This window comes from Podarcis vaucheri (genome assembly GCF_965113315.1).
Source record: "Podarcis vaucheri genome assembly, chromosome: 5".
NCBI lineage: Eukaryota > Metazoa > Chordata > Lepidosauria > Squamata > Lacertidae > Podarcis > Podarcis vaucheri.
In genome coordinates this window covers 19,173,462-19,192,094 of record NC_138763.1, presented here as the reverse complement: position 1 = coordinate 19,192,094, position 18,633 = coordinate 19,173,462, and the positions used below count along the sequence as shown (strand labels likewise).

Genomic DNA, 18,633 nt, shown 5'->3' with positions numbered 1-18,633 from the left:
CCTCCCCTGGGATGTGCACCCAAGCTGCACCCCCGGAATGCCCACCAAAACCACTAGCTCCGCCTCTGCCTGTCCCTATGGGCGCCACATGCCACGGCCCGCCCCTAGCCCCTATGGGCTCTGCACGGTGTGCTCCACCCCTATGGGCGGTTCACCCTGCTCCTGGGTACACTGCCCCAGGTGCCTGGGAGGCCTCCTCTAACACTGGCATTACCCCTGTATCTACCCAGCTGCAAATTGACATCTATGGGTGTTATGTACTGAAGTTCTCACCCTGGGCCAGCAGGGGGATACTGTAGATAGTTTTCACTCAGGTCCACATATGCAAATAAGGGATTGAAAGTGATGTTCAGTGATTGGATAGTTTTAGAAAATTGTTACAGTTACGTTGTACTGGAGCTCTATATAAGCAGGCTGACTGAACCCTTCAGTTCAGTTCTGTTCTGGCCTGTGAATAAACAAGAGCTGTTTGAAGAATCGCTGTGTCGTCTGATATGTTCACCCACAACTTAACAATGGGAGATTGTTTTGCCCAATAATCAGGGGTGGTGTGATTGCTGCTTAGAAGACTTATATTGAGAAAATGGTGGTGGAATCATGAAGCCGAGCATGGATTAATAATTTCTGATGGTAGCCATAGGATGCTGCCTTATACTCAGTCACATCTGTAGTCCATCCAGCTCAGTATTGTTTACACTGGCTGGCAGCAGTTCTCCATCCCTTACCTGGAGATGATGGGGATTGAACCTGATACATTCTCCATGCCAAGCAGATGCTCTACCATTTAGCCACAGCTTTCCCAAATTGTCTGGCCCTTAGGTGCATGGTAGATGCGCCCACATTGGACTTCTGCTGCTCCTTAGTTACCAAATTCCTTTCTTTTTCAGTTACTGCTCAGCAAAGGCTACCAATCAATGAACTTACTTAAAATGCCTGCAACTCTCACATTTCTTTCCAGAAGTGGATCCCAACCAGGCCATGGAAATTCTTCCTGAAGGATATACTTGTAGAAGTCTGAATGGCGCTATCACAAACGTCTTCTTTTGCCAGCTGTTTGGTAATAGTTTTTTAAGCTTTGCATAATAACAGTTACTCATCTTGCCTCTGAAATGCAGTTCCTCTTTTTCCATCAAAAAAGACCAGCATTGTGTTGTACATAACCTTTTAGGCCATCTATAGTCATTTAAATCTCATAAAAGCCTAGACTTTCTTCGGGGGTGGGGGAGCAAAAGAGCAATGATTTGGCTGATAATTGCGGCAATAAATATTGGATGCCTTGAGCAGTGGCTGCACATGCCACAATGTGAACAGGCTTGATCCTTTTTCAAAAACTAAAATAGCCAGTGTTTTATTGTGCTAATTTTGAAGGGGGGAAAAACCCCCATAAAATGTTATTGTTTTCCAAAAATATTCTCTTAAAATGTTCACAGTCTGAAGTGCTTGTAGCTTAGGACTAGTAAATTTTCTTCCTGTTTTTCAAGATTTTCTTTTGCTCTCTTAGGGAGCGATTGTAAATATAGGAAGCTTACGTTACACTGGTTTAACTTAAGCTGGTGCAAAAAACACCAGATCCAAACTCTGTTCAGGAGCAGGACTCCTGCCAACTGAGCTGGCCTAAGCCTGGCAGAGGGAAAACAAGCCTTTAAAACAGTGTTTGAGTTAGACCTCCCTCCTTTGCTTGCACTAAATTCCTCCAGGTTGCCAAACAGTGACTGAGCTGAACAGAGGTAGGATCTAGCGTAGGCTCCCACTTCTTGGTCTGAGCCCCACCACTATTTTGGAACACTTTTTTTCTGGGCTTATGCCAGTGTAAGTTCCTCCAGGCTTGGCTCAGCCCCAGTTGAGCCAGGATGGGGGGAGCTACACTGGCGTTATCTCCAGCTGAGCTGGAGTTAGGGACTTATGATAGTGCCAAAGAGTTGAGTTGCAAACCATCCAGCTGAACTACAGATCCACCACATCCTAACTTGCTCATCCAATTGGATCTAGGGTTAGAATTGTGCCAATGACCACCCCAAAGCCAATCTTTAGCATTTACCTTTAAACTTGGAATTTTGAAAGATTCTTATTGCCTGCTGTACGTAAGGAAGCAACATTCAATCTGCTTAGGGAAGTTTTTAATGTTTGATGTTTCTTCTTCTTCTTCTTCTTCTTCTTCTTCTTCTTCTTCTCCTCCTCCTCCTCCTCCTCCTCCTCCTCCTCCTCCTCCTTCTTCTGTTGGGAGCCATCCAGAGTGGCTGGGGAAACCCAGCCAGATGGGCAGGGTATAAATAAATTATGATTATGATTATAAGTATGATTATTAAAACTACAGCAATTAAATTGTTCCAGAAATCTTTGAACTTTAAGATTTCTGGAACAATTCAATTGTTGTGTTTTTCTTCTTCTTACAAACTTGTCATCAATTTATCTCTGTTTTACTTACAAGTGAAAGAATGGGCAGATCTTTCAACACAGACACACATATTTGTTTTGTTGTTGTTGTTTAGTCATTTAGTCATGTCCAACTCTTCATGACCCCATGGACCAGAGCACGCCAGGCACTCCTGTCTTCCACTGCCTCCCGAAGTTTCGTCAAATTCATGTTGGTAGTTTCGAGAACACTGTCCAACACTGAAAAGCTCAACAACTTTCGGGAGGACCTGGTTTTTATGGCAACCCACTCAAGGTAAGGGAAGTAACTTAAGCATGTTGGTTCTATGAGGCTAGTTATGCCACACTTTTATCATATCAGATATACTCAAGAACTCATTACTTAATAATCCCCGCCCCCCAAAAAACCATCACCACATATAGTGCCCTTAATAAAACATCTCTTTTAGTCGAACTGTTTGTTTCATTACATCTATCAGCTGACATTATGATGAATGGGACCAAAGGTCAAGAATCCTGTTACAAATGGAACAGCTGGGAAGCCTCCAGGAGAGATGATTCCTGTTTATCTTACAAATGTTAATTTGGGCCAGTCATTTTTCTGTACTGTATCCATATACTGTACTGTACTGTATCTAGTTATCTCCTGCTTGGACTACTGCAATGCGCTCTATGTGGGGCTACCTTTGAAGGTAACTCGGAAACTACAACTAATCCAGAATGCAGCAGCTAGACTGGTGACTGGGGGCGGCCACCGAGACCACATAACACCGGTCTTGAAAGACCTACATTGGCTCCCAGTACGTTTCCAAGCACAATTCAAAGTGCTGGCATTGACCTTTAAAGCCCTAAACGGCCTCGGCCCAGTATACCTGAAGGACCGTCTCTACCCCCATCGTTCTGCCTGGACGCTGAGGTCCAGCTCCGAGGGCCTTCTGGCGGTTCCCTCACTGCGAGAAGCCAAGTTACAGGAAACCAGGCAGAGGGCCTTCTGGGTAGTTGCGCCCGCCCTGTGGAACGCCCTCCCATCAGATGTCAAAGCGGTAAACAACTACCTGACATTTAGAAGACATCTTAAGACAGCCCTGTTCAGGGAAGTTTTTAATGTGTGATATTTTAGTGTATTTTTGGTTTCTATGGAAGCCGCCCAGAGTGCCTGGGGAAACTCAGCCAGATGGGCGGGGTACAAATGAATTATTATTATTATTATTATTATTATTATTATTATTATTATCTTCTTCATCATCATCATCATCATCATCATCATTATTATATCTAAGAATGCATTAGCCCCTTCCACAATTCCTCTTCAGGCATGTATGAATTCACAGAGAGAAGTGCAGAGCACTCTCCATTGACCATACCTGCAGTATTGCCGTCCAATTGGATCGACTGTCCATGCATTTGGTGGAAGAGACAGCTGATGCACATTAAGCTGAATGCTTGTAGGGTCCTCCAAGCAAACAAGCCCATATGCCTTTGACAGACATACAATTTATTAAACTTCCCTTCTCGACAACACCGTGTTGTTTTGAAATTTTGAAGTCTGAAAGCATGAGAGTGGGTGTGAAATGTCACAAGTGCAGTGACTTCCTCATGGAAGCTCAGGATATTAATATGTCAGAGTAAATTGCAAATTATTCAGCCTACACTATACATTTATTTTCCTCTTTTTCAGAGCGGTGCTGTGCTCAGTGCATGCAGAGCCTGGGCAGTTAATTGACTGAGGAGGGCAACCTCAATTTTGAGTCCATGGTTTCAATCCCTCTTTTTCTACGGTTCATTTATATAAGCAGAGGGAAACCTGCCATGGTCCTCCAGATGTTGGTGGACTCCCATTCCTATCAGCCACAACTAGCTTGGCCAAAGGTAAAGGATGATGGGAATTGTAATCCAATCTCTGAAGGCTTGTAAAGGTTGCAAATATAAATGCCCAATTTATATTATTCTGGGTGTTTTAACTGGTCCATGCCCTAGAAGAAGAAGAAGAAGAAGAAGAAGAAGAGTTTGGATTTGATATCCCGCCTTTCACTCCCCTTCAGGAGTCTCAAAGCAGCTAACATTCTCCTTTCCCTTCCTCCCCCACAACAAACACTCTGTGAGGTGAGTGGGGCTGAGAGACTTCAGAGAAGTGTGACTGGCCCAAGGTCACCCAGCAGCTGCATGTGGAGGAGCGGAGACTCGAACCCGGTTCCCCAGATTACAAGACTACCGCTCTTAACCACTACACCACACTGGCCCTACACACTGTTGCTTTGCTTTCAGTTTGTCTTCAGATACCAAGTAATTTTTGCTTCTGGAAACTTTGTATCTGATGTCACAGAAGTAACACTCTCCATGCTTCTCACATATGAAGAGAGAACTTTGCTTCCACCATAGCTGTCAACGTTCCCTTATTCTGAACAGGATTCCTCGCAAGAAGAGGGAAAAGTTGACAGCTATGGTTTCCACCCCTTTAGACTCTTCCCCCCTTGGGGAATCTGAGGCTCTCCTGATGTTGCTGGACTATACCTCCTATGAGTTCCAGCCAGCATCGCCAATGATCAAGGATGATGGGAGTTGTGGTCCAACAGTGTTTGGAGGGCAACAGATTCCCTACTACTGCCTTACAAAGAAAAGACTGAGGCCTGAGATGCAAATGGAGGAGATCAGCCAGCAAGGTTAATGTTGTAATTAACTTTATTTTTTATCACATTTTGCCTATGTGGCACTTAAAGTTGTGCATTCCTATCCCAATATTGCATTAACATGCTTTAATGATTACTTTGCATTTAATGCCTTCACTGACAATCTTGGCCATAGTAGATCTCAAAGGTGTGTTAGAAATAGAGCTTTGAAAAGCTTCAACAGACACAGCTCCAAATTGCCTTCATAGCAAACCAGGAGAAATGAGGTAGATTTTGTCCTGTGTTGGAAGTTTGTTTATCTGTGGTCTATCAAGTTCCTCCATTCTTGTGAATCCCAGATCCCTGCTTCTTAGGGGACAACATCTTCCTGGCTCCTGCAGGTTGCAGCTATAGCTATCAAACCCAATTTCTTTTAATTACTCAGAAGCATATTTTGCTTGGCTATGCAAGTAAACACCCCCCCCCCATTGCAAACCGCAAGTGTGGAGGCGATTTTGATTGGAATCATGGAACTATGATTCAGGTTTCCCTTTGGCCCTCCATGATGCAGGTAAGCTACCTCCCACTCTTCTTTACTGGTTAAAGAAATGTCAACTATGCAAGGGCAACCTTCGTGACAGATGTCATGTCTAGTTTGGTCCTGCAAGGAAACTTTCAAAGCCTTCCCAGCTCCTAGAGATGAACTAGGCAGCTCTTATCTACCACACCACTGAAATCCAAGCATTTCCAAACTGTTGATAGGCTCCCAAATAAATCAGCAGACAACAGTCATTATCAGAGCAAAATGTGATAAAGAACAATCATTGTCCTTTGTAAGCATTATAAGTAACCATATCAAGAGAAGGCTGCCTTGTGGAAGACTATGTTTATTCAAGTTGTTACTTAGTCCCTGGAAAATCAGATCTCATTTCCGTATCACAAGGACTGAATACTCTCCATCGGTCAAGGCACACAATGTTGTCTGGGGCTCAGATAACAAGCAGATAAGGAGAAACAGTCTGTAGAGCATTAAAACTTCTCTCATCAATATGCAATTGCAAGGGAAATATATTGCCTCCGTCTTGGAGATGGATGAGTTCAGAAATACATCTAGGATATAAGGATTTAAGGTGTCTTGTTCCCAAGTAGTTCGAGACTTTGTATATCAGCAGGAGAACCTTGAACCTGATCCAGTAATCTGTTGGCAGCCAGTGCAGATGCTTTAGTCAAGGTATCACATGCTGTCAGCCGTTTTCCCCCATTAGTTTACCTTCTTGCATCCCATTGCAGCAAGGAAAACCTCGCTTACCAGTCACCTGCCATCAAAAGCAGACTGAACTTGTGGGTAGGAGCACATTTGGTTCAGTTCTTATTTTAATGGGAACCTACCTAATTTGCACTTCACAGTACAATACATGAACCAAAACGCAGCTTTGGATACTCCTTCCAGCCCCGCCCCACCCCAAATCCATGTACAGAAGCTCCGACTTTACTTCAACACTGACAGAGTTCCCCACTATGCCCAAGGAAAGCAAGTTAGTTTATGAGGTTCAGGGCATACCATGTGGCTGGCCAGCTCAAGGCATTTTGCTGTCTGAGGGAAAGGGCAAGATGGCGTCCACACCCACCGCATTCTATATGTAGAAGGTGATTGGACTGTTGACTCTTTGTTTGACACCAGCAATATGATGGTTTCCTCCAGCGCACCTGAGGGCAATAGGCTACTTCAGGGTGGAGGGCATGACCCACATAACTCTGCTATTCAAGGGTGGCTAAGGAGAAAAGGCAGAAGAGGGTGCCACTGCTGCCTCCCAGAATTTGCTACCTAAGGCAGTTGCCTCATTCAGGATCATGGTAGTGCTGTGTGGCATGCAGTACTCTGTCTTCTAACAGAATGGAGAGGTTGGTAGGTTCAGGAGGAATGGCTGGGAACCATCCCAGCTTTCCCCCCCTTTGTTTGTTTGTTTACCACCAAAATACAGACTCCTAGGTGCTTGTACAGTCAGATTTGGAATGCAGGCCTTTCTGTTATGCTTTGCTAAATGAATACACAGTGCAAGCTGACATAGATATGGACCAGCCTCTGCTTCTTCTTGTCATGTGTTGAAGCAGCATCCTCTATTATAAAAAAGTGAGTCTTTTCAGAAATTCACTGACTGTCACAGAGGCCTGATATTCCAGGGAGGCCATTTGAATCCCCTGTGGGGAATCTCCTCATGTGCTTCTATAGGAACTCATTTGCACTTCAAATTTGATCGATTCCTAGCAATGCATCAAGTTCATTCTTGAAATTTAATTGAGAATCAGGGAGTGGGGGTTGAATCAGGCTTCCCTCCTGAGGGATTATTGCCTGTATCACCTAGTTTCTGAGTGTGGGTTGTTTAAATTCACTTGGATTATCCCTGATGGTGGAATTTAAATTGCTATTATACTCTCAGAGAAGGAGTCATTTCAATGGGGGCAATGGTGGTGGGAATGAAATACTGTGTGTCTGGATATATATTTTTTAAAAAGTGTGCTTTTCATTTTATTTGAAGAGGAAGGCGGATGCTCAGGCTGTGTGTGTACAGATTTGGGGAAACAGAGTACAGAGAATCCTTGTGGGAGATGGACTGCAAAACTTGGGTACAATTTTCAAGTGAAAAATCTCTTATGGGTATTGCTTCCTTGAGGGATTTTCCTCTTAGTTTTAGCTCATTAATTAAATCTTTAAAGTGAGTATAACTCAATATATGATGGTCTCAGATTTTGTCTCCAAATAATTCATTTCCAAGCCCTAGCAAAACACAGGATAAATCTCCAAAGTTTGTCACACATACAAAGACAGAACAAACAGTATAGCAAAATACACAAAGACACCCTCTTCTGGCACAGGGGCTCCCATTCAATGGCCCACATGTCTTTACCCAACCATGACACTTCAAGCTTAGTTTAGTGTCACAGCTGCTTTGACCTTAAAACTGCTTCAAGTGGCTACACTATGTATAAACTCCAAGATCACTGCCTTTCAATCCAAGGTTATGGATCCATTCCAGAAGCTAAATAGCTGCAGGATCAAAAGGTGGAAAAAATAGAATGTGTTGTGGCATCCTGTTTTTCCAAGCAATTAAGGATCTGATGACACAGTTCCCAGGGAAGAAAGGGAACCCTTATTGGCTCAGTAAATATGAGCCAACAACTAATACAGAGGTATCTAACGACATAGGTCCTATACCAGTATAGTTCGCTTGTGTTGTCTGATCATATAATTGTCATTATGGCATCCTCAGCAAAAGCAAGGACCACAAGACATCTTAGCAGCTATAGCATTTGATGATCACTGTATTATGCAAGAGGCCCAAGCTTCTTTCCTTTTAGAATTAGCCTTATCTGATCTTTTTACATTCTGTTTTGTCTCCACTGAATCAAAACTTTTTTGGTTACCATGCCTGGTGAGTATTAACAAGCTAGCAAGTACCTGAGAGACAGGAGATAACTAAGAGCAAACAGGACAGGCTTTGGTGAGTCAAGATCTGTAGAGGTCAACATTCCACAGTAAGGACCTCACTCACGCTGTGTTACGATATGCAAGACCACCGCTTTTGAACAGGAATTTCAAATGTGAAGCAAGTGTTCAAAATTTGTCAATGTGTTCATTCTGTGATACCAACTGGTAATATCTGAGCGATGGCTGGCATATTGATAGGAAGGAAATGAATTTGGACTCTCCTTCCTTCCAGATTTTAAGCAGAGTTTGGATGGCCACATGTCATGGATGATCTATTTGAGATTCATACAATGCAGCGGGTTGGACTAGATGAGTAGGAGGTCCCTTCTAAATCTACAATTCTATGATTCTAAGTTCAAAATGCTTTAGTACCTAATTTGGTAATCCACCTTGGGTTGAGGGTTTTAAAGAAAGTTGAGATATAAATATGGTGCAATGGCAGAGAAAAGGAGATGAAGTATAAGATAAAGAGAAAAACAGCTTCCAGACTTTTAGAAGACATCTGAAGGCAGCCCTGTTTAAGGAAGCTTTTATTGTTTAATAGGTTATTGTATTTTAATATTCTGTTGGAAGCCACCCACAGTGGCTGGAGAAACCCAGTCAGATGGGCGTGGTATAAATAATAAATTTATTATTATTATTATTATTATTATTATTATTATTATTATTATTATTATTAAGTAAATGTAGCTTAGTGGATGGATTACAGCAAAATGGAACATTCAAATCTGTACTGAGCCATGATGCTTGCTGGATGTTCCACCCACATGCATAGAAACAGGGGGGCCCTGCATCTCTCCCCCAAGTGTGGGAAAGCAGTTTTGGACAAGTGATTTTGAACAAATAGAAGAAAGAGAAGCGATTAAACAACTCATTCACAGTCCCATCATTGTTCAGCTCCTGATAACAGCCTCTGAGTTTCCTTTTCAGTTAAGAAAAACATAAGCAGGTAAAAGAAACATGCAGCCTTTTATATTGTAGCATATAGTTGAACAGTTAATTCCTCACCTGCCTGGGAGCACTTTTTGTGTGCGTACACATATTCTAATGACCTCGTCTGTTTGATTTTATATTGTGTCAGAGTTAATTGCTGGGCAGGTTGGTGGTTTTAATATATTTTAATACTGATGTTTAATTACATTCTGCTAAATGCTGTCTTGAACTCATGTTGAGACTCCTTTGTGATGAGACGTCTCCCATAGCCAACTTGGGTGAGTTCTCTCAGTTGCCAAACATGCTACTGTTCATTGGAGAATGCTCTGCCATACATTGATGACCGGCAGCAGTTTTCAGCTTTTTGATAGGCTATTGAGACTGTAATGACCTCAAGGAAATTAAAGGGAAATTACCCTTTGCTCCATGTTTGGTTTATGATGGACTATTTTAATTTTAAAAAGCATGCCTTGTTTGGCCAGGATTCCACACAGGATATGTAGAATGATTGTTTCAAATTAAGTGTTCTGTATACCCGCTCTTAAATTAATAAGCTTAGCCCTTCATTTCAAAAAAGGTAAATGTTAAAGAGGAACAAGAGGATGCATGTTACATAAAGAAAATGGACAAGACTTCTCCTTTAACCATTGCCCCTCAGCTCCAAGCCAACTTGATTACATGCTATCAGGGGTTCAGGAGCTGAGGCACAGGAAAGGGAGGAAACAGAGAGCGAGGGGGAGGAATACGAAGGAAGCATGAGCGATGACGGCGGCCCGAGATCTCCGAGTCTTTCCAGTGAGTCGGAAGATTCACAGAAAGGAGCGCCAGTGGTCAGAGCAAGGGGGGTGGCTGAGGGAGACACCCCAGGAAGAAGGGACCAGAGGGGGCTCAGAGAGCAGCAGTTGGAAATCGGGGCCAGCTTCCCCAACAGGGCGCAGTAGGGAGGAAGGGGGCCAGATATCGGGATCCGGCGACTCGCCACAGGCGGGAGGGCTTGAGTCAGGATTGGCCACACCTCCATCGGGGAGTGAGGAAACGGTCAAGAGGAAGGTGAAAAGTTGGGCGCGCGCGCCAAGTTCAAATGCGCAGGAAGGCGGCACAGTAAGCAGCCCGGAAAGGGAGCCAGGTCCTAAAGCCCGCCGCAAAGAGGGAGAAGGGTCCGGGGGGTCGGCGTCGGAAGAGTCCAGGAAGGAAGAGACCACGGGGGGCAGAGGGACCCAGGGAAGGAAGGAAAGGCGGAAGAGGTGGAGTAAGGCTAGAGTAATAAGTTGGTGTACAGGAGGCGGGGACTCAGACGGAGCTTCGCCGGTCTAGCTTCTAAGACGTAGAGCTGCACGCTGCGGCTTGGAAATGGAAACTGTAACTCAATAAAGTCTTTTATAAAGTGAAAGCTGGCTAGCGTGATCCTCTGTGAGCTGGGATCTGGAAGCAGCTCTGACACATGCTAATTCATTATTGAATTATAACCTCTTTTAGATAGCCTGTGGATAGGCTTTCCCCTTTCCAATCCAATGGACAAGCAAAGAGTAGCTATTCACCCCACCCATGGGTTGTAATGACCTTAAAGCCCTTGGTAAGTTTGGTAATACCATGCAGAGAGAAATATACCAAGACTACTCATTTTGTTATATTTATCACTGTAAATCAGGCATAGGCAAACTCTGGCCCGCCAGATGTTTGGGACTACAATTCCCATCATCCCTAGCTAACAGGACCAGTGGTCAGGGATGATGTGAATTGTAGTCCCAAACATCTGGAGAGCCGGAGTTTGCTTATGCCTGCCGTAAATGTTACATCTGGCAGTGATCCAGCCTTACGCTGTCACTCAAGACACTCTCAAATCTGCTGACGGGACAAGAAAGAATTTCACATTCTCCTCCTGACAACCAAATCAAAGTATGATCTGGGTATTGTCAGCATACAATAATTTAGTGCTGCGGATAATGTTCTCTTTGATGCCGAGAAAGAACGGTAAAACAAAAACGACTGAAATACTTCTCTTGATTTCAAAAGAGAGACTTCTTCTGTAGGGAGGAAATTGCTAAGATCGTTATTACCGTTTTGAACATGTGTTTTTTGACATTCGAGAAGGTGTGGAAGATCTATTGAAAACATAATAATTTAATGAAAAAATAATACAGCCCCAGATTTAAGGTTGTGTAATTCTGCGGAACAGTACAGTCATATCTCGGGTTACGAACACTGCAGGTTGCATGTTTTTGGGTTGCAGACTGCGCCGAACCTGGAAGCACTGGAACTGGTTACTTCCAGGTTTCGGCGCTCATGCATGTGCAGAAACACAAAATGACGTCACACACATGCACAGAAGCGCCGAATAGCGTGACACGCGTACGCAGATGTGGCGCTTCAGGCTGCGAATGCTGCGGGTTGCAAACGTGCCTCCTGTACAAATCACATTCGCAACCAGAGGTATGACTGTATTGGAGAACTGGGGGGGGGGGGAATACTGCACAAGGGTGCTGCAGAATGCCTTGGAATTCTAATGTTTACCTATAGAAATATAACAATTAGTGCCAGCTGGACAACTGTAACAGCCCTGTCATTGTGACCAGCTATCTCAATGACTCATTGTCCAGCTGGCACTAATTGCTATATCTCTCTGGCCTTGCTTGATCCTCTTTGGATCAGGTGTTTGGGTAGATATCCCTGTCCTCTTCCGGGTAACATATATTGACAATCATTTTGTAGTGTATGGACACTTGCATGCATGTACCAAGGTGCAGACAAACTGGATGGCATTCAACTAAATAGAGATGTTCATTAATTTCAGTTGATCTACTCTCAGTAAAACTAAATTGAATACCATCTACTGTGTACTGTGATTGTTCTGCTCTGAGTCTGAAACCCTGATTCAACAAAGCAAAGCTTTTGTTTCGGCAAAGAATAAGGGATTCTGAAACACTTATTGTGTATCTTGCAAGAAACTAATTGCAGTGCCTTAGCCTGCTTTAATTGCTATGGTAATTTAAATGACTTGTGCATTTTGCTGTAATTATAGTGTCATTCAGGCCACAAAACTTGCGGAAGAAAAAATAAATATTGCCTCATTGGTAAAGTTGTTCAGCCTATTATGCCAGCGATAGCGTTAAGAGACCAACAGGGGTTCATCAATTTAGTCCCCATTTAAGCAAATTATTTAGGATTATTTTTGTTCTATTTATGTTGAATAATTCACAGGAAATAATCAAAGTAGTGCTTGCTGAAGTCTGCTTTACATATTCTTCTCCTCCTCTCTATCCCGTAAGCATCTGAAGACAAGTGTCAGTACAGGCGAGCAGCATAGCAGCACCCCTCAGAAGGATTAGACCAATTTCTACCTCATTGTGTGCATTCTAGTAGTTTATTGCAGTTTATCGGCAATTGCAAGTGACACTATGATGAGTAGTTGCTTGGCACTGTGTGGATTAGTAAATTGGTCAGCAGTAGTAAGGAGAATTATGATGTGCATTACTTAAAATGGATTTATGCAAATGTTCCATGTGGCTTTAAATGGAATCTATGCTAAGTACTAAATGGGATGGTTACATGGAGCTAGCAGATTAATAATTTAGAAAATCTTAACCTTACGACATGTACATATCCATGATCCTGAATATGTGGCATCACTTTCTGGTGAGGCATACTTTTTTAAGGTAATAATGGAAGAATGGGATCTAATAGAATTAGGGGACTCTCCTAAGGCAAGATCTGATGGGATGAGCACCTTAGGATACAGCTGATCTTTGGCTCAGCTGACTGATTCTTGGCTCAGCTATGCTCAGCCAGCAATAACTTTGTTCGGTACAACCAAGTGGCTGTGGTTTCAGAGTTTATCCAATGCTTATAAAGGTAAAGGGACCCCTGACTGTTAAGTCTAGTCATGGACCACTCTGGCGTTGCAGCGCTCATCTCGCTTTACTGGCCGAGGAAGCCGGCGTTTGTCCACAGACAGTTTCCAGGTCATGTAGCCAGCATAACTAAGCTACTTCTGATAAACCAGAGCAGCGCACGGAAACACCGTTTACCTTCCCGCTGGAGCGGTACCTATTTATCTACTTGTACTTTGATGTGCTTTCAAACTGCTAGGTGGGCAGCAGCTGGGACAGTGCAACGGGAGCTCACCTCATTGTGGGGATTCAAACCGCTGACCTTCTGATTGGCAAGCCCTAGGTTCTGTGGTTAAGACCACAGCGCCACCCGCATCCTATCCAATGTTTATACGTTCTCACAAAATAATAGTGATAATAATAATTTTATTATTTATACCCCGCCCATCTGGCTGGGTCTCCCTAGCCACTTTGGGCAGCCTCCAGCACATATAAAAACATAATAAACTGTCATACCTTAAAAACTGCCTCCAGGTGTCTTCTAAAAATTGTGTAGTTTTTTATCTCCTTGGCAACTGATGGGAGGGTGGTTCACAGGGTGGGCGCCACTGCCAAGAAGGCCCTGTTCCTGTTCCCTGTAACTTCACTTCTTACAGTGAGGGATCCACCAGAAGACCCTCAAAGGTGGACCTCAGTGTCTGGGCTGAATGATGGGGGTGGAGACTCTCCTTTAGGTATACTGGGCTGAGGCTGTTTAGGGCTTTAAAGGTCACAACCAACCCTTTGAACTGTGCTCGGAAAAGAACTTGAAAATATGGTGAAATTAAAACTAGGTTGCACTGAAACCCCTTTTGTGCTTGAAAACATTGAAGTGATTCCATCCACTCATGCACAGACCTAGAACTCTTCAACTCAGGTAAGAAACCATCTATTGGGAAGTTTGTTTTCCTTAATCTCTGCATTTGGTGCCATTTCAGTTCTAATACCATTCTCAATTTTAATCAGTTACCGGATTTGTCTCTTTTGCTCAGTCGAGCAGCCTTATGGCTATTGGATAATGGTTAGAAGAATGCAAAGAGTAAAGGAAGCCATGGTGGCTTATAAGGAAAACACCAAAATCCATATTATTGTAAGACCTTTATTAGGCCAACCAAAAATGTGTGCAAACTTTTGAGTTCTGCAAAACTCTTCATCAGGCTACATGATAAATGGGGCAAGGCTGGCAATGGAGAGGGGGGCACACAAAAAAGTGAAACAGTGAAATGTGCATCTGGTCACACCTTTAAGATGGAATGAGGGAGGAGGTAGCAGACATGGAAATGGGGTTCTTTAGGTGCTCTGCAGGTTTTGGGTTGCACCCAGAGCTGCTAGGAAGACAAAACTGCTTCTGAGAGCCATCGCTCCGTGGTAGAGCATCTGCTTTTCATGCAGAAGGTCCCAGGTTCAATCCCCAGGAGCTCTGGGGAAGTCCTGAAGAGCTACTGCCCAACAGAGTAGAACATACTGAGTTAGCTGGGCCAATGGTCTGACTCAGGAGAGGGCAGCTTCTCATGAAAATACAGTGGTTTAGGCCCCATATATGAAAATACAAAATCCAGCTGTTACTCAGGAGAATGCAACAGCAATCTTTTTTTAAAAAAAAAAATCTGGAAATTAAATGTGCCATGTTGATAATGGTCCTGGTAGTAGCTGCAACCTGGAAACAAAAATCAAGATCTTCATAAGACAAATCCCCTGTGCTTTTGAAGCTTAAATAAAATAATATAATAATAGGCACAGTCCACAGGGAGCATAACCTGAGCAAACCATGAGTTTCTGCAGCTGCCATTCATTGCCCTGGAACTTCTGCAACAGTTCTGTTGGGTTGCTTCCCTGTTGGGTTGATTCACCATCGGGAATCATTGTAGAGCCAGAATTCTTCTTGGTGTTGTTGCTCCACTGATGGGAGCAGGTATTTCGCTGCAGGATAGTGCATCCACCTCTGAAATGAAGATTCCCATCTTCATGATGAAATGGTAGGTCCCAGAATTATCTCATTGATTCATTCCTTATCTTCTCCCTTGCCTTGATTGATCTGTAAACTGCTTTGGGCAGCTTTTTCTGGCTGAAGAGAGAGAGGAAATATTTAAATGAATAATAATAAATAACCAAACTTTTTGTTTTTTTAAGGATGAAATTACAGTTCTAGAAGTCAGCACCCCTCCCAGGCCTTAGTGCTTCCAAATGATGCAGTGATTGCATCCACTCATACTGAGACCTTGAATAAAAAGGTAAAGGAACCCTTGACCATTACGTCCAGTCGTGACCAACTCTGGGGTTGCGGCGCTCATCTCGCTTTACCGGCCAAGGGAGCCGGCGTACAGCTTCCGGGTCATGTGGCCAGCATGACTAAGCCGCTTCTGGCAAACCAGAGCAGCGCACGGAAACGCGGTTTACCTTTCCGCCAGAGCGGTACCTATTCATCTACTTGCACTTTGACGTGCTTTCGAACTGCTAGGTTGGCAGGAGCAGGGACCGAGCAATGGGAGCTCACCCCATCATGGGGATTCGAACCGCCGACCTTCTGATCAGCAAGTCCTAGGCTCTGTGGTTTAACCCACAGCGCCACCTGTGTCCCGAGACCTTGAATACATCCACTAAATTTAGAAAATAACCTTGAATCAAGCTATCTTCAGTTCTCAAGGTATCTGTCTTCCCTAGTGCCTCTCCACACTTTGGCTTAATGTGGATGGTGAATCCTTGTGCCTTTTTGTCCGCATGGGTTTCTCCAACTACTGCTGTCCCACACTTTCTCCTTCTAAATTAAGAGATTCCCTGTGCTATTGATACAGCTCTCCAATTTGTATTTTCAAAGCATGCAAACCTCTGGATTTAGGGAGGAGAAATTGTGGAACAGCGATAACTGGAAGAGAAGAATACATGAATGAGGGGAATTTAAGGAGACAGAAGGGGTTCACAACCCATATTAAGCTGAGGTATGGATAGGCCCTTAATCTCCACATAAGGTCAGTTAGGATGCTGTTTCTTTTCACCATCTGAGTACCATCCTTCAGACTTTTCCCACTTCTGACTCTGTTCTGAGTTGTTTTGATTCATGGCAATGAAATGAAGCATTAATTCTGTGGTCGCCGCCCAGGAAGCCGCCCAGAGTGGCTGGGGAAACCCAGCCAGATGGGCGGGGTATAAATAATAAATTATTATTATTATTATTATTATTATTATTATTATTATTATGGTCTGCAAGATTCATTTTGGTGCCCTTTCTTAAACAATTGATGCCATTGCTGGGATGTTGGTGTATGCAAATTTAACAACGTCATCATTTTTAGCTGAAAGTTGCTTTGATTACATTTTGTAGAAAAGCCACACACAAAATATTACATGTGAATGAGTACATATTAATTCTTGAACTGACAGGCAGTCTGGTCCAGTGCATAGAAAGCTTGCGTCAGATTCAAATCCGTCTTCAGCCAAAAGGTCATGGGGTATCCTTGGACAAGTTGCTGTCTCTCAACCTCAGGTGCGTTATCTGTAAAAACAGGAATTATTATTGCTTTACAGCAGTGATAGGCAACATTTTCCCTGTGGGTGCATCCCGCTCCCAAAGTTCATTGCCAACTATGCATAGATGTAATGCAACTGCTGGGGCTGAAATCAGGAATTCATGGCTATGCCTCAGGTGCTGAGCCAAGAAGGCAAAATGTTGGAGCAGATCCCTAGACCAGGGATCACTGGCATGGGACCTACCTGTCAGTGACTCCTAATGTGTTTGCAAAAGGTCTCAGGAAATATTCCCTCAAAATCATACAATAGATGAGGAACTGCTTACTCTTCTAATTTGCACCAGCTCAGCATCTCTTACACTGAATGCATATCACAGGAGCATGCTGATCAATAATCACATAGTCCAAAATTGGAGTTAGTTGACTCCACAGTCATACCTCGGGTTGAATGTGCTTCAGGTTGAGTGCTTTTGGGTTGTGCTTCGTGGCAACCCGGAAGTAATGGAGCGCGTTACTTCTGAGTTTTGCTGCTTGTGCATGCACAGATGCTCAAAATGACGTCATGCGCATGTGCGGAAGTGGCAAAACACGTCTTAAGTTCTATTCAGGATGCGAACGGAGCTCCGGAACTGTATTAGCAAAAACACAATCTGCACAGACTTGGTTGAGCGCCAGGCCTAATGAGCTCACTCCTGGTGGTCTTACTCTATGAAAATCAGTTTCTGAGACTGAAAACCTCCACGTCCTCACAGCCATCTAAGTTCCCTCCTCTCCAGGGCTTTTTCCAAGCAGTCAGAGACTGTGCCTGGAGGGGAGCTTGTTGCAGCAGAAGAGGGAAACACCTGTGACTCTTCACCAGCCTGACTTATCTCTGCCTCTTGGGCTCCCTCATCCCACTCTCCTGCTTCAGCTTCAGCCTCTGATTCTAGACTTCTCTCTGCCACCAGCTTTCCCAGCTCACCCTGTTACTTCTTCAGCTTCTGACACCTCCTCTTCCTGGTCTCCTCTTCTCCCTCTGACCATTCATCATTGCCCCACCACCACTCCCCAGGCTCTGAGGATTCTTCCCTTGGTTCCTCCACCGTTCTTCTGCATCCAGCCATTCCATGACAACATGGCACATATCACTGGATGCCAGGAATGGACACCCACCTTCCCATCTGTTCTGAACAGAAGAGAGATACCAAGAGGGTATCTCTGTAAGTGAGTATAGGGATGGTTTATGTAGGTCTGTTTTCCCCATATTTGTGAGATGGCTTATGGGGAGAGGGCATTCCCAAACCATTTTGTGCTATTATATCTATTTCTTCTCTTTAATTTGCATCAGCCATGATGCCACACACATTATATCACAGTAGCTATTTTCTGACATGCCAACCCTCCTTGGTAACCATTTGATGTTGTGCCATGCCCCCACAGCAGGCATGCTGTGGCTGGCAATCATGGCATTCTGAGAAAGTTCCACATGTGCCCACTGGCTCAAAAAAGCTTGGTGACCCCTGCCCTTGGCAGTAAAAGATCTTTAGATACTGTGGTGAATTGTCTCTCCCAGGCTGGCCATTGACTGTTCTCCACAAGAAGACTATAAATCCCAGTGTTGTACCAACATCTGTCCTCCAACTTTTTGGAAGTATTTGTCTCCTAGGAAAGAAGTTTCCATTTTTCTGCCTCTTTCTCAGGGTTCTTTAGAATTCTGGAGGGTGGAGACAGGGAAGAAATTGGTTCGCTTGGCATTGGAATGTGATCTTCCCTGATTTGCAATTCCTGAACCAATAAGCCAACCAAAACACAGCTCTCCTGAAAAATTCGCACTGCTCCAAATTTTGTGATGCAGTTCTCTAACCCAGAAGTGTGCACCAAAATGCATATATGAGTGAAAATAGCATATAAAACATTATATCAGA

The 18,633-nt window shown here is 43.8% G+C and overlaps 1 protein-coding gene across 2 annotated transcripts in view; it reads right to left on the bottom strand.

Moving 5' to 3' along the window:
- Nucleotides 1–13,635: 13,635 nt before the first annotated feature.
- Nucleotides 13,636–18,633, bottom strand: part of SLITRK3 (SLIT and NTRK like family member 3) — a 40,600-nt gene continuing 35,602 nt past the window's right edge. For both annotated transcript variants that reach the window (XM_082224011.1, XM_082224012.1), the window contains exons 3-4: nucleotides 16,642–16,755; nucleotides 13,636–15,330 (exon numbers count right to left, since the gene is read on the bottom strand). In XM_082224011.1, the coding sequence (XP_082080137.1) occupies nucleotides 15,275–15,330; nucleotides 16,642–16,755 (170 nt within the window). In that variant the 3' untranslated portion in view covers nucleotides 13,636–15,274. The remainder of the gene's footprint in view (nucleotides 15,331–16,641; nucleotides 16,756–18,633) is intronic.